General features: G+C 36.0%; 1 protein-coding gene across 1 annotated transcript; it reads left to right on the plus strand.

The window, feature by feature from the left end:
* Positions 1–722: 722 nt before the first annotated feature.
* LOC116104928 (ABC transporter B family member 29, chloroplastic-like) lies at positions 723–13,454 on the plus strand. Its single transcript, XM_031391354.1, has 11 exons — positions 723–1,286; positions 1,780–1,866; positions 1,976–2,083; positions 2,324–2,590; positions 2,979–3,062; positions 3,388–3,604; positions 3,724–3,809; positions 5,304–5,491; positions 5,787–5,916; positions 6,319–6,441; positions 13,191–13,454. Exons 1-11 carry the CDS (start codon positions 729–731, stop codon positions 13,452–13,454), a joined length of 2,112 nt encoding a protein of 703 aa, XP_031247214.1. The 5' UTR covers positions 723–728.
* The last annotated feature ends 1,043 nt before the right edge of the window (positions 13,455–14,497 follow it).

Genomic DNA, 14,497 nt, shown 5'->3' on the forward strand with positions numbered 1-14,497 from the left:
TATTACCTTTTCTTCATCTTCTTCCTTCTCCCTGCCCGAAGTTAAGCCGACATCCTCTTCTTCATTTTCAATTTTGACTCCTGCCATCCCTTGTTCAGCTGGTGGGATGTCTTCTGCCAGGGCCATATCGTCTCCTAGTGGAGCAACTTCAGTCATCGGAAGTTGCTCCACCGTAACCTCCGATTCTCCAATTTTCGAACCACTCGTGTCCATGATTTGAAAAGAGGCTAGGTCTTTGTCAAAACCTTTGTTTAGGTCAGCCATTGTTTCTTTGTAAGTAAGAGAGAATGTATTCAATACAAACAACAAATGATTTCGATAATGGGTGGCGAAAAACGGGAAGAAAAACGCGGTGAAGGGTGGCTGTTTCTATCTGGTTTCTTAGGTCGCTTAAGCGATTTGAATGTGGGGGGGTTGAGTCGGCTTAATCGATTTTGATTGGGGGTCATTTTTTATTTTCAAACTTTAAACAAATTTTCATCATTTTCAAAATTTAAATAAATTTCCATTAATCATATTATTACCAACATATGTTTAAATTTTTTTCGTTTAACCTTTTTTTTTTTTTTTTTTCCTTTTCATGTTTAATGATTTTTGAGTGTACAATGTTAGTTATTCAAACTAAACAACAACAACAACAACAACAAAAAAATTTGGTAGAAGTCATTTTTTTAATGCAAACTTGGTAGGTCTGGTCCCGTTCCCCCCCCCCCCCCCAACAAAAAAAAATGCCCATCTCTGTCTCTCTTCTCCCTGAAACTCCTCTCCCTTTCCCTCGTTCTCACTTCTTCAAGTTGAAACTCAAATCTTCTCCATCAAAAATTCATCTCCCTCTAACATGTAAAGCCTCTCTTAAACCCCTCAATTCCCCTAAACTCTCTTCTCTCTCTTCAATCAAACCTTATATTGAGGCCCAGTACAAGCCTATTCTCGCTGGCTGGCTCTGTAGCCTTGTTTCAGTCTATTCTCTCTCCAAATCCATCCCCAAAATTGGAACTTTCTCGTCGTCAATATCGAAGTTGAGCGTAACCCAGTTGAGAAATGAAGGGCTGGTTCTGGGTGTTTTTGTGTTGGCAAGACTGGTGGCCACTTACTGGCAACAAGCGTTTTTGTGGGAGGCGGCTTTGAGTGGGGTCCATGATTTGAGGGTTAATGTTTTTGAAAAGGTTTTGCAGAGAGACTTGGCGTTTTTTGAAGGTGGGTCTGGCGTTTTGGCTGGAGATATTGCGTGTAGGATCACTTCTGAAGCTAATGATGTTGCTGATGCTATTTATGCTCTTCTCAATGTGAGTGGTTTTTAAGGGTGCTTTTGTTGATCATACGAAAGTTTTCATTTATTAATTATTGCAAAATACGATAATGATATGTTTCTCTTATAAAAGAAATGACATCCTAATTTCATATAGGAGGATGACCCATCTTAAAATGTTAAAAATTTGATAGTAATTGGGTTTAAAATGCTATTTTTGTGATCGATATCTAATAATTTGTAGGAAAGGTGAAAATTAATGGATAGAGGAAAGTGATTGTGAACATGATTGCCTTAAAAGGGGCTAGTTCCCGATGTGTTATCAAAATGTATTGTTTAGAAATATTTGGCGGGTTTTGGTTTCAATTTTTTTTTTTTTTAAATTTTATTTTAAAGGTCTTTTAGGATGAATTTTTGTATTGTGTCTCAATACGGTTTTGTTGTGACTTATATTGCTGTATAAATCGTAACTGTCAATGTTGTGGATAAGGGATTAGAGTACGAATCATGAAGTTTTGTTTGTATGTTAGACCATTGTGCCCAGTGCACTACAGTTATCAGCAATGGCAATGCAGATGTTGGTTATCAGTCCTGTCCTTTCTATGATTTCGGCCATGGTGAGGATTTTTTGATTGGATTATTGTTTTTTTTCATTCTAGCTTCTTATGTTACTGGTCATTACTTTTCATCTGGGATGTGTATTATTTCTCTGGTTTTTGCTTGTAGGCCATTCCGTGTATGGCTCTTGTTATAACCTATCTAGGTGAAAGGCTTCGTAAAATATCTAAGAAGTCGAACCTCACCATGGCTACTCTATCATCCTACCTGAATGAGGTATATTATTATTTGGCTATTATTTTTTTATTTATGGGTTGTTGATGTTATAACTCTGTATCTTGCTTGTACAAGTTGTTCAGATTGCATACTCTGCTCCTGCCTGCTTTTTGTTTTGAATTTGTCAACCTTTCTTTCTGAGAGAGACACAAAATGCAGTAATTTGGCATATGTGGTTGTAAAAGTCTTCTGTCATGCTCATTACCTGAGTGTGTTTATGTACATCTTATTTATGTTCAGGTCCTCCCAGCTATTCTTTTTGTTAAAGCAAACAATGCAGAGCTGTGTGAGAGTGCTAGGTTTCAAAGGTTTGCCCATTCTGATCTATCTGAACGTTTGAAAAAGAAGAAAATGAAAGCGCTCATTCCCCAGATCGTGCAAATTATATATTTTGGAGCATTGTTTATTCTTTGTGCTGGATCACTGCTGGTTTCAAGTGGATCTTTTGATGCATGTACCATGGTTTCCTTTATAACATCATTAGCTTTCTTTATTGAACCAATCCAGGTAATAACTTTTTATAAAATGAGCTTGTTTGCTCATTTTCATTCTATATATAATAATTCTAGTTGTAGGAAGAGGCATTATTGGCTTCATTTCACGGGCTTGTATTAGAGTTATTATTGAGATGTTGTATACACTGTTTTGTTGTGTTATGGTATAATATATATAGATAGATAAATAGATAAAATTCCCTTTGGGGATGTATGTTCAAATTGTATGATTTAGTTGTTCTTCTTTTTACATAAAAGTAGTTTGACAGCCTCTTAGTATCTATTACCTTCTCAAAGAGTTGTTGAGTTGTCTAGGACTTTTGCTAATTACTGTTGCTATTATTGTTCAGCCTCTGAGGAGCTTTCTTTAGTTATCAATCTGAAAATAAGGAATCACGCAGGATATTGGAAAAGCATACAATGAGCTGAAGCAAGGGGAACCAGCTATTGAACGCTTGTTTGATTTGACCAAGTTTAAATCTAAGGTAATTTATTATTTGATTACATGTACTTCGTTTTCTCTGAAAATTTATTTTTTAATTCTCATTATTTGTCGAAGTTTTTTAACATGAACGGGAATGCACTAGAGTAAAGGGTACGGTCGTGAAATTGTAATTTGAGAAGTTCAAAACGAACTTCATTTTGATCTGTAAATCAGGTAAGGGCAGTTTTCAAGCTACTTTAGTTGTTCCGTGCCTTGGCTTGATGCCTTGTTTGTGCAGAATTTATTTCCACCTCATGTTTCTAACATTGCGAACTAACAAGTAAGCCACAGTTAATCCTGATTTCCATATTGTTTCTTGAATATAGGTGATTGAGAAACCAGATGCTGTTGATTTAGACTATATTAATGGAGATGTGAAATTCTGTGATATCTCGTTTAGATATGGGGACAACATGCCCCTTGTTTTGAATAAAATGAACCTCCATATCAGAGCTGGAGAGACGGTTGCTCTTGTGGGACCCTCAGGAGGAGGAAAGACAACCCTTGTAAAACTGCTTCTTCGCCTTTATGATCCATTATCTGGTGAGTCATCTGAATTCGTGTCTTCTCTTACTCTGCTATAAGGTTGGTGAATTGTAGACTTCTAAAAGTTGCATTTCTAATTTATTGAGAGTGCATATCTGTTTTCCCCATGTTGACAGGCCGTATACTTATTGATAACCATAATATCCAGAACATTCGATTGGATAATTTGCGAAGACATGTTGGTCTTGTTTCTCAAGATATAGTGAGTACCTGCCAACTAACTCTCTAGTAATTGAATTATTACTTATACTTATCATCGAACACTTCTAGACGGCATACCACATAGACTTGTCGTTGTGAACTTCCATTTGGCCTTACTGTTTTGTGATAATTTAGCTTGAAATTGCTGGATACTTTAACTAGTTTGTGTCTGTTGAAGGAGAAAAACTTAGATAGGACTGTCTTACCACATCATTATGCTGATGTGGTGAGATCATACAATAAAAGTTTGCCACATGTTAAGAGTTGACACTATTTAATAACATTTATTTTTCTCTCTTCCATACTTACATAAGAATTTTAGCATTTTACAATATTTCTATCTCTCTCCTCTTCAGTGCTTTACCGTTTCTTTGTCAATATTTTCTTTTTTATCTTTCATTCTTTCTCAATGAAGAGTACTTCTATCTCTCACCTCTTCATCGCTAATTGTCTTTGCAGTTCTTTGTTTATATTTTCTTTTAAAATACATTTTCTTTTCATCTTTCTCAGCAAAGAGGCATTTCCATTATCCTCTGCCCAAGTCTCTAATGCAAAGCCAATTGCCATTCACCATGTCCATGGCTATGAACTGTTAATTAAAAATCACAATCAAATCAGTTGTTTATTAGAACTGACAAACCATATTATTTTTTAGTGTTAAAATATATTCGAAAATATTGCTAATGTTCTCAATATTTAAACTACAAGTTGAACTCCTCCACACCAGTTTAGATCTTGATTTTTTATATTTAAACCATTTGATATCTCATTGATAAACTCCAACAAATAAAACAAATGTCTGAAAAAAGAAAATTCGAGTTGATCGGCGAGTTTCCAACCGTTGGTGACTGGACAGAGAATGAATGGCTAGTGGAAGCAAAACGGCTGGACATAGAGTGAATGGCGAATGGAAGCAGAATGGCGGTGAAGAGGAGAGAGATAGAAGTATTGTAAAATACCAAAGTTTAACTATATGAAAAGAAAAAAAAAATGTTATTAAAAAATAAGTTTTTAATTGAGTCCCAAATCATAACATGTGCCAGATTTATATTGGATGGTCTCACCACATCAGCATAATGATGTGGTGAGACAGTCACATGTAAGTTTTTCTCCTGTTGAAGACCCGTCAACATGGAATTCTTCTATTTGTTCGGTTTTAGATGTTCATTTAATTTTGCTTGCACTTACTGCGTAAGAAGAATGACAGTGATGCACTTGAGAGTCAAGTGGCTGTTCATTGTTTGAACTTCAACGTATTCAAGTTATGTTATTAATCATAGCCTTCTCCCTAGTCGCAGTTGAACATCTCATAAGGAGTTCAGGGCGTGGTCCATGCCCTATAATGCTAACTTTAATGCTTGCTTCACAGTTCATTTTAAGGGTTTCTCTTGCTGGCTAATAACAGGATATTTAAGGAAGTTCTCTAAGAAATTCTTAGATTTGTATGCTTGGGATCTTTCCAAATGGTTTGTTCTATAACTTTTGTGTGTATCAGACACTTTTTTCAGGGACGGTTGCTGAAAATATTGGGTACAGGGATCTGATGAGAAAAATTGACATGGAGAAGGTTGAGCTTGCAGCAAGAACTGCAAATGCTGATGAATTTATTGGAAAACTTCCTCAAGGATATGAGACCAATATTGGACCTAGGGGTTCACGTTTAAGTGGAGGCCAGAGGCAAAGGTCAGGCTTCAAACATAGTGTAGCATGTAATTGATTAAAGGCTTCGCCGGGAGAGCACCCGTGTTTTCTTTTAGGAGAAAGTCTTTGAAACCATCTTTTGCATGTAGAACCAACTAATAATGAGGCGCATGCATGTCGCAAGCATTGGCATGCCCTTATTATTGGGTTGCACATGCAACAGATGCATTGAGGTTTTTTCTCTTCTTTTAGAGGGAATTAATGATTGTGTTGACAAGTCAACAATTTAACAAGATCAGGCTTACAATTGTTTAACTTGTCTTGCTCATGAATGCAGACTGGCTATTGCAAGGGCACTCTATCAGGACTTCTCAATATTGATTCTGGATGAAGCAACTTCTGCTTTGGATAGCAGGTCTGAGCTATTGGTGAGACAAGCTGTCGAGCGCTTGATGGAAAATCACACTGTAAGGATAATACTTCTTCCTTTATGAGCAACCTATTCTCCTTATATTTGATCTTTCTTATTTTTATTTGTTAATGAAGACAAATACCAAAATTATTGTTATTCCATTTCTTCAGCACCGGTAGTAGGAACATAAACATGATATTTAATCAGTTTTACAGGCAGCTTTAGCTAAAGCATTAGTGGGATTTATTCGTGATAGTATAATATTCCAAAATCAGGTCTTGTGCAAAATTATACATATATATATATAAAAAATAGACTCATGGGAAATGTTACTATCATTTTCACTTTATTGGCAGGCATCTGTTTGAGCGAATTAACTATGGTTGAGTGCAACTATATTTTCTTATATAAGATCAATTTGGTTATTCACCTATCAATACTGTAATTTGGTTGATAGGTGTTTGTCATTGCCCATCGTTTGGAAACAGTAATGATGGCGAAACGAGTATTCCTTTTAAATGAGGGGAAGCTAGAAGAGCTAAACCGGCCCACTCTCTTCAGCAGTAAATATGACTCTCTGGTATAGACTGGACTTGAGATTTGAGTTGTTTACAAAGGGGGTATTGCGGGAATCAACATCAAAACCAGAGCCTAGTTCTGCATTTGCTCAATCAAAATGCACTTGGTTCTTTATGCATTAGTGTGCTTATAGGTTGAATGCAGCAATAGCAGTATAGAATGAGTGACATGTGACTTTAACTTGTTATTGATTAAATGATTGTCAGCTTCGATAGGAATTACAATAGTTTTAAGTGTTAGCTTGGTCTGCAGTTCATCTTATATACAATAATATAATTTATATAACAATCTTTTTTTTATCAATATATATATATTATTGTTTTTTAAAATATTATTATGTTATGCTTTAGTTGTAATTATATGGTTTTTTTTTTTTTTTTTTTTTATGTTGGTTTATTAAGAGTTTATTCCTCCATGATATTTGTGAACTTTTTTTTTTTTTTTTTATGTTGGTTTATTAAGAGTTTATTCCTCCATGATATTTGTGAACAATGTAATCGCATAATTTATCTGAAACTACGAGACATATTTATTTATATCACTTGGCATACAAATTTTTGAAAAATTAAACAAAGATTTTAAACAATAACATTGTCATGGAGTTAAATCAAGTCAAAATTGTATTCAAAATTTCAATAGACAGGAGAAGTGTTATTTTAGCCTCATTAAATCTCTTTTTAAGCCCCTTATTGACTAAATTTTATTAAATTATATTCCAAAAGCACCCTTGTCTTCTCTCTGTAACCTTTAAAGAGTTAAACGGCGTCGTATCTACTGTAATATGAGGCCCGCCCTTTGCTGAGGCTTCTAAGACGTTTCATTTTCAATTTACGCGCCTTCAAAATCCCGCGCTTTCTGTTCACAATAAGGTACCGCGAAACCTCAAATTTTTAGGACTTAATGAAAAATTTAATTTCGGCAGCTTAATGTTCAAAGATCGAATTTAAGCTTGTTTCGTGCGTGGATTTATTATTGCTGTAAGTTTTATTTTGAATCTTTAAAGTTTGGTTGTATTTAATTGTTCAGAAAATTGAGGTGATGAAATTTGGTTCTGTATTTTGTATTTGTACTTATTCTCTAGTTGAACGTAAATGTTAAACAGTTAAAAGTGTTAGAAATAAAAATAACCTCAGCCTAATTGAAGACCCTAGAAAATTAAAAACTAATCAAAATAGCCAAAGATTTCTCTGTTTGGTTTGGATTAGAGTTTTGTCAAACAACCACCAAACCAAACGGTTTCTCTGCTAGGGTTTTGCTGTCTTCTTCCGGTACTTTCCTTCTATTTCGTACATTTGTATTTTTCTTCCTCATTTGATGAATATAATATAAAACATCCTTGTACAAAATTGTTTCACTCGTTTTTCTTGTGATTTGAATTGACTACAGTTGTGTTATGAGCTTAGTTTGCTTGATTTCATAGAGTAATGGGTTCTGGTTGGTTAGTTGAATCTGGGTGGTTTCTTGTTGCTACAGGAATCACTAGTTTTGTTCATAAAAGCTACCCACTGGGACGTTTTTCAATTATTTGTGTTGGCTAGGTTTATGCTCAACTGGGATTTACTTTTTTTGAGTTAACAAAATGTGTGTATTACGGCGTTGTAAAGGAAATGGGCATGAATTGACATGGGTATTGAAAATTTACTGAATATTTGCTTACTAGTCTAACAATTGCGGCATTGTGGATTGTGAGCAGTCAACTTGTTTATGCTTTACCTAAACTTCAGCATTTATTACAGCGAGTTAACTAATATGTATCTATTGAGATGTTGTATAATATAGGAAATGGTCATGATTGAGATGACTTTGAAAATGTATCAAATAGTGACTTATAAGCCCTTTCCTTTTTCACTTGACTTGGCTTCAACCATCGTCAATGTTTCTAACATTTTCATGCCTGACTTAGTAGCCTTTAACAAATCCAGAAGCTTGGAAAGGGTATTCTTCTTATCTTCCTCAATAAAGTCATAGAAAAATTGAGAATAAGAATCTGGCAAAGACTGTAATATTAGGTTTATCGCTAAACCTTCATTAAGTCCACATCCCAAAATCTCAAGCTTGTTCATGTACTCGATCCACTTGAGTATATGATCGCCAATTTTGGTACCCTCTTCCATCTTACATGTGAATAACGACCAAGACACCATATGCTTCTCATTTCTTCGAAGAAAATGAAGAATAGAAGCTAAACCCATTTTCTGGTACTACTATCGCAGTAATGGTGTCATTGATGCAAGCATAATGTATCTTGTCATTTCTGCTTTTGCATATGTATATGCTTCACATATACATACCCAGTCTCATGGATAGAACTATCAGCAAGCTCTGGTGATAGAGCTTGCTCAATGGTGTATAATCTATCGCTTGATTGAAGTATATTGTTTATACTTCTATACCAGTCAACGAAATATTTACCATTCCATTTCTCTCTCAGTTCGATGATTTGTCGCAGCGATGTTGGGATGATTTTGCTCAATTTTAAGTGAATCTACAAGTGCAGAATAAGTAACCATTATTACCATGTTTATTATTGTTTAATATGGTCTTTTATTAAACGATGCTCCCACTATTTTACTCAAGTCAATAGCCCTCACTATTAACTCGGGAAAGCTCGTTGACTTTCCTAGTAGACCGAGATCCTATCTTGCCCATTTCAAACCTTCGCTTTGGCGAACAAGCCAAAATGAGTTGATAGGTAGGCCAACAAACTTAATTCACACCAATTGATAGCTCATACTATCAACCTCAAATGTGAAAAAGCCAACAAGCCAATCACACAATCCAATGGATACTACATGCCATCGTCCTCAAGTGTGATTCTCAGTATCAGTAGAGTGGACACTACATGTCACCACGTACACATAATATGTGTACTGCTCTACTATGCCTATGACGTGTTTATCAACCTTCGCTTTGGCAAACAAGCAAAACTGTCATTTTAAGTCGACCCATCACCATTAAGGAAAACTCCAATGTGTTTTAACCTCCGACTGGTAGAAGTGTACCCTTTGCTTTGGTGAACAAGGTTTCGACGAACAATGGTTTGATTAAAACCATGGTGATGGAAGGCTTACATGACTTAATATACTTTAGTTGAGGGGTTTGTTATTTAATGTCTCACCAGATTATTATCTTTGTTAGAATGACATTGTTTGGCATATTCTTGAACATTCAACCTTAGCATGCATTCTAAACAAAATATTAAACATGTTGGTATATGGCCCAACTAAAACCGATTTCCTCGAGCCTAGAGGAATCGGTGGTCACCTAGGGGTCCTGTAATAAACATCTTGAGTCATCAAGTATTGTTGCCTCGTCTTTTACTCCGTCTTCAAGTACATTACAAAAATATCGTTCTAAATTTACAATAAATAATTATACAAAATCTTTACATCAATAAATTTAGAAACCTCGATTTACATTCGAGGGGAATGAGATGAGAAGAGAATGTACATCGAGAATAGGAGAAAGGCAGGACACGCAAGCCTTATTTTAATAAATTATACAACCATACATACCCAAAATTATTTTAAAACATTCACCCTTAGGTCTAAGGCTTATGTACCGGGCACCATGCAATATAAAAACAAGTACAAAGCATACATCTAAAAAAAAATCAATTTTTGAAATTTGTGGGTTAATTACCATTTACCACCTGACAATTTGCAGATCTACGTTTGGTCCAAAAATTTTGAAACTTTACATTCTAGCCCCCTTCACACTCGGAAGTGTGCTCACTGCGGCGATGAGTTAGATTGTTACAGCGTGCGTTGATTACTTGACGTTCACGCTTATCGCTGCAGCGATTTGTTACAACGCTTGTCTTAAGGACGATCGCCGTGGTGATGCGTTATATCGCCGCAGCAAGCGCTAGTTTTGTCACCAGCTCCAGTGTGAATAACGCTCGCTGTGACGATGGGTTATATCACCGCGGCGAGCGTACATAGATCTGTAGCTCCGGATCTGTTCATACAGTAACCATATACACTTTAAACGGATTTTGCAATCAATCAAACACATTGATCTCAACAAAAATCCATCAACCATTATACCAAACTAGCAGATCATCAACAAATTAAAAATTAATCGATTAATAATTTCTTAAAACATGTTTTTAAGACAGATTTTACGCAGATTCAATATGGCAGCATATTATCATCAAATACATGTTATCAACCATACACATAAAAACTGTAAAATTTAGTACCCTAAGCTCTGATACCACTGTTAGGAAACGACCTGTTAACGCAGCGGAAAACAAAAACAATAATAACAAGGATCGTTCCCTTTGAGCCAAGATCAAGGGTATAATTTTACAATTTATATAAATATAAGAATCTATAGAAATTAATAATCTGAGTTTAGAAAAACATACTCACGTTGGAGGCTTCTCCAAATTTGTCAATGAATGTTTTTGCTACCGATCCAAGTGTAGGATCGAACCCACGCAATCCACACAAAGACAATCACAAAGAACTAAGGAGGGATTTGCTAGATCCTCCTTAGCCTTAAGAATCAAGAAGACAAATCAAATGAATTGATTTTGGGCAAAGATTGGATTCTGCCGTGGGAGTGAAAAATGGGGGCTGTGTGTTTTGCTTTCAAAGAGAAAATGAACTAATGAAAAACCTCTTTACTTTACAAGTAAACATTTTCTTTTATAGTAAAACTTTAATGCCCTATTCCCATATGGAATAAGCTTGGGCTCCAACCCAAACACCCCATGTTACCAAACACTCCCAATTTGATATTTTTATTTTCCATCATTATCTCAATTAAAATCAATTAATATATATTTAAATATATATTAACATTTAACAATAATGATAATATATTTAAATATGTGCGAACACACATTTAAACGTAATTTCACTTATTTAATTTTTCTAACAAATTAAATAAAAAAGGCTACGACCTCAGCAAATTTAATTGCACTGTGAAATTACCAAAATACCCTTTCGCCTAAAAAGACGAAAACGCCCTTCTTTCTTCTTGGCTCTTAAATTATCTTCTATGTGTGTGACCCATAGGCTCCTCATCATACCGGTAGTGTATAGTATCGCGATTAACACCAATTAATCGTCTCACTAATACACAGACCAAGATTGGCCCCTAGCAAGGCATCATGGCCACCCGATAGATTCAAATTTAGCAAAGTAGCTACCTGTCAATGATATGGTTACCGTACAATTCAATCCTTTCATCATACTGTATCTCAACGAGACGAAGGCATAGAAATAGTGTCAACCTCCGATTACTCTCGATATTATGTATTTAGTTTCTGGACCAATGACATGTATTATAAACCGGATAGAGCAACAACTCAATCCCATTGTGGCCACAGTTTTAGTGTCATTGCCATATACTGAATTGTGTCGTGAGATAACTTCTCCCGTGCCTGGGAGTGATGAATCCTCTGTCGATCCACCATAGTCTTGATATACTCCTTGATGCAGCCAATCACCACCGTATTGACAGCTCTGAAAAGAACTACGTTAGGCTAGTGTCAAACTACACCAATCGGTGCACAAGACACTCCGGTGATCTCAAGTCTAAGGATCACATGCACCACCATTCGTTAGAGGATTTGTTTCATAAACACTGGGGTTACCATCCATATGGAATCTTCTGGTGGGTCAGTTTAGTGAACTTGCTGCGGTGTATTCGCCTACAGCAAGCACCCATGTGTTGCACTAGGTTGTCACTAAACAACCTTGACAAGTGAGATCAGTCACTGCCTTTTGACAAGGTTGTTCAACACTACGATAGCCTTACCATATTATCTGTGCCCTTACTTAAGAATAATACTGGGGCTATGGACGTTTCTAGAATGGCCACCATATGTGCTCATAGGGTTCTCACTATCAAGATTTGAAACACTTGATACCCTCGTCATGGTTCTACCATTCTAAGGACATATATCAATACATATTGCAATAATAATGATTTATGTGATATAGAATAAAATGCCTTTTATTGATTAATGAACATTATTACAAAGAGTCAATTCCACAATAATTGATTGGCTCTAGGGCACCTACTCCAACACTAAGGACTTTCAGAGATTTGTGCGCACAGAGTTTGGATGAGATGTTAGTTACTGGAAATGCTGGAAAGGGAGACATCATGCATGAGATTTTGTGAGGGGCATGCCAAAGTATAGGTACGCAGTATTAGAAGCGTACCGTTATATGCTTGAGTTGACAAACCAAGGTAACAAGACGGCTTTAAAGTGGGACAAAAATATGAGGTTTAAATATTTTTTTAATGCTTACGGTGCTGCTATAAGGGGTTTTGTAAACATGAGAAATGTATTGGCTGTTGATGGTTGCTTTTTGATGGGAAAGTATGGAGGTAGATTGTTGGTGGCCACTGCACATGACAGCGAGAATCACACATATCCCGTTGCATGGTATGTGGTTGACGTAGATAACAACAAGTCCTGGACTTGGTTTTTTTTAGCAATTACTTACGATAGTACTTGACAGTGATGAGTTGTGCATAATATCTGATAGACACAATTCTATAAAGAAGAAGATTGCCACTATTTACCCTCTAGCACATCACAGATTCTGTATGAGGCACTTGGCGAGAACATAAACCAAAAGTTTAAGTGTGTTGGCCTCTTTCAGACATACTACATGCAGCAAAAGCTTATCAAGTTGATGAGTTCGAGGAGCATTCCAGCAAATTTGAATCAAGGAGGATAGAATTACTGAGTATCTTGAGCATGATGTTGGTTTTGAACGATAGGGTAGAGCTTACTTCCCTGGAAGAAGGTTCGATGTCATGACCACGAACTTAGCCGAGTCTATAAATTCAAAGTTGTTAATAGAAAAGGAGTTTCCAATTATTGCCCTTTTTGATGCAATCCAAAGAACATTGTCACGATGGTTTCATGAGCGTGATACGGAGTCAGATAATTTTACCACAACCCTTGTTTTGTCGGCTGAAAAATTATTGCGAGAATGTATGGAATTATCAAATGCACCGTTTGCTTACCCTTTCAATGCTTAAGAGTTCACTGTGCGTAGCTATGGTCTGGATGCCCTAGTTAACCTTCTTTGTAAAAGTTGCAGCTGCAAGTGCTTGACATTCAACATTTACGTTGTCATCATGCACTAGCAGCATTGAAACACCAACACAAGCCAAATTTTGGTTCAAGAACTTACACGAAACTTTGCTTCCCTCTTTATATGCAAACCACTACATGCTGGCTTATTCAAAAATGATATATCCAGTTCCTCAAGAAGAGCTGTGGGTGGTGGTGCTAGAGTTGGTTGACATTATCATTCATCCCCCATTCAAGAAGACAAAAAGGGAGAAAAAGAGTTAAGCGTATTCCATTAGCCTGTGAGGTTCCTCGGAGGATGAATAAGTGCTCAATTTGCAAGCAACCTGGCCACAAGAAAAGTCGTTGCCAAAATCGATCACATGCCGATCAAGAAAATTAGGTTCGAATCGATCAGAAGCAAGCAAGCAAGCAACTTGCCATAAGATCTACAGATAAGAGAAGATCGATTAAGCGATCCGCTGTTATCTATAGATTTGAACAGCAAATCGCTTAAGCAATTTGCTTATATCTGCAGCTCTGAATAGCATATCACTTAAGTGACATAAGATCACTTAGGCGATCTACTACTCAGATAAGATCTGGTGAACACCAGATTGCTTAAGTGATAGAAGCTCGCTTAAGCGAAAGAAGCTCGCTTAAGCGATCTGCTGTTATCTGCAGATCCAAATAGTAGATCGTTTAAGCGGTCTGATGAACTTATTATGTTTCTGTTTGTGGTGCAATAAACTGATTTTATGTCTTTGTATTTCTAACTATGCCATCAAGAAGAAGGATGAAATCGAGAGAGTTGCCGAGGCCAACCGTTGAAGACTTATCGTTTTTAATTTAATTGTTACCTTGAATAAATCATCCTTTATATCGTATTAAATAAAATTAATTATTTTTCATTTTCATCCATTTTAAAATGAGTTTAAGTAAGTAAAATTTCTCATATTACTTCTGTAAGGCACTAACTGAGTGACTGATGCCTAAAAGAGTAAGATAG

This window comes from Pistacia vera, unplaced genomic scaffold (genome assembly GCF_008641045.1).
Source record: "Pistacia vera cultivar Batoury unplaced genomic scaffold, PisVer_v2 Contig489, whole genome shotgun sequence".
Taxonomy (NCBI): domain Eukaryota; kingdom Viridiplantae; phylum Streptophyta; class Magnoliopsida; order Sapindales; family Anacardiaceae; genus Pistacia; species Pistacia vera.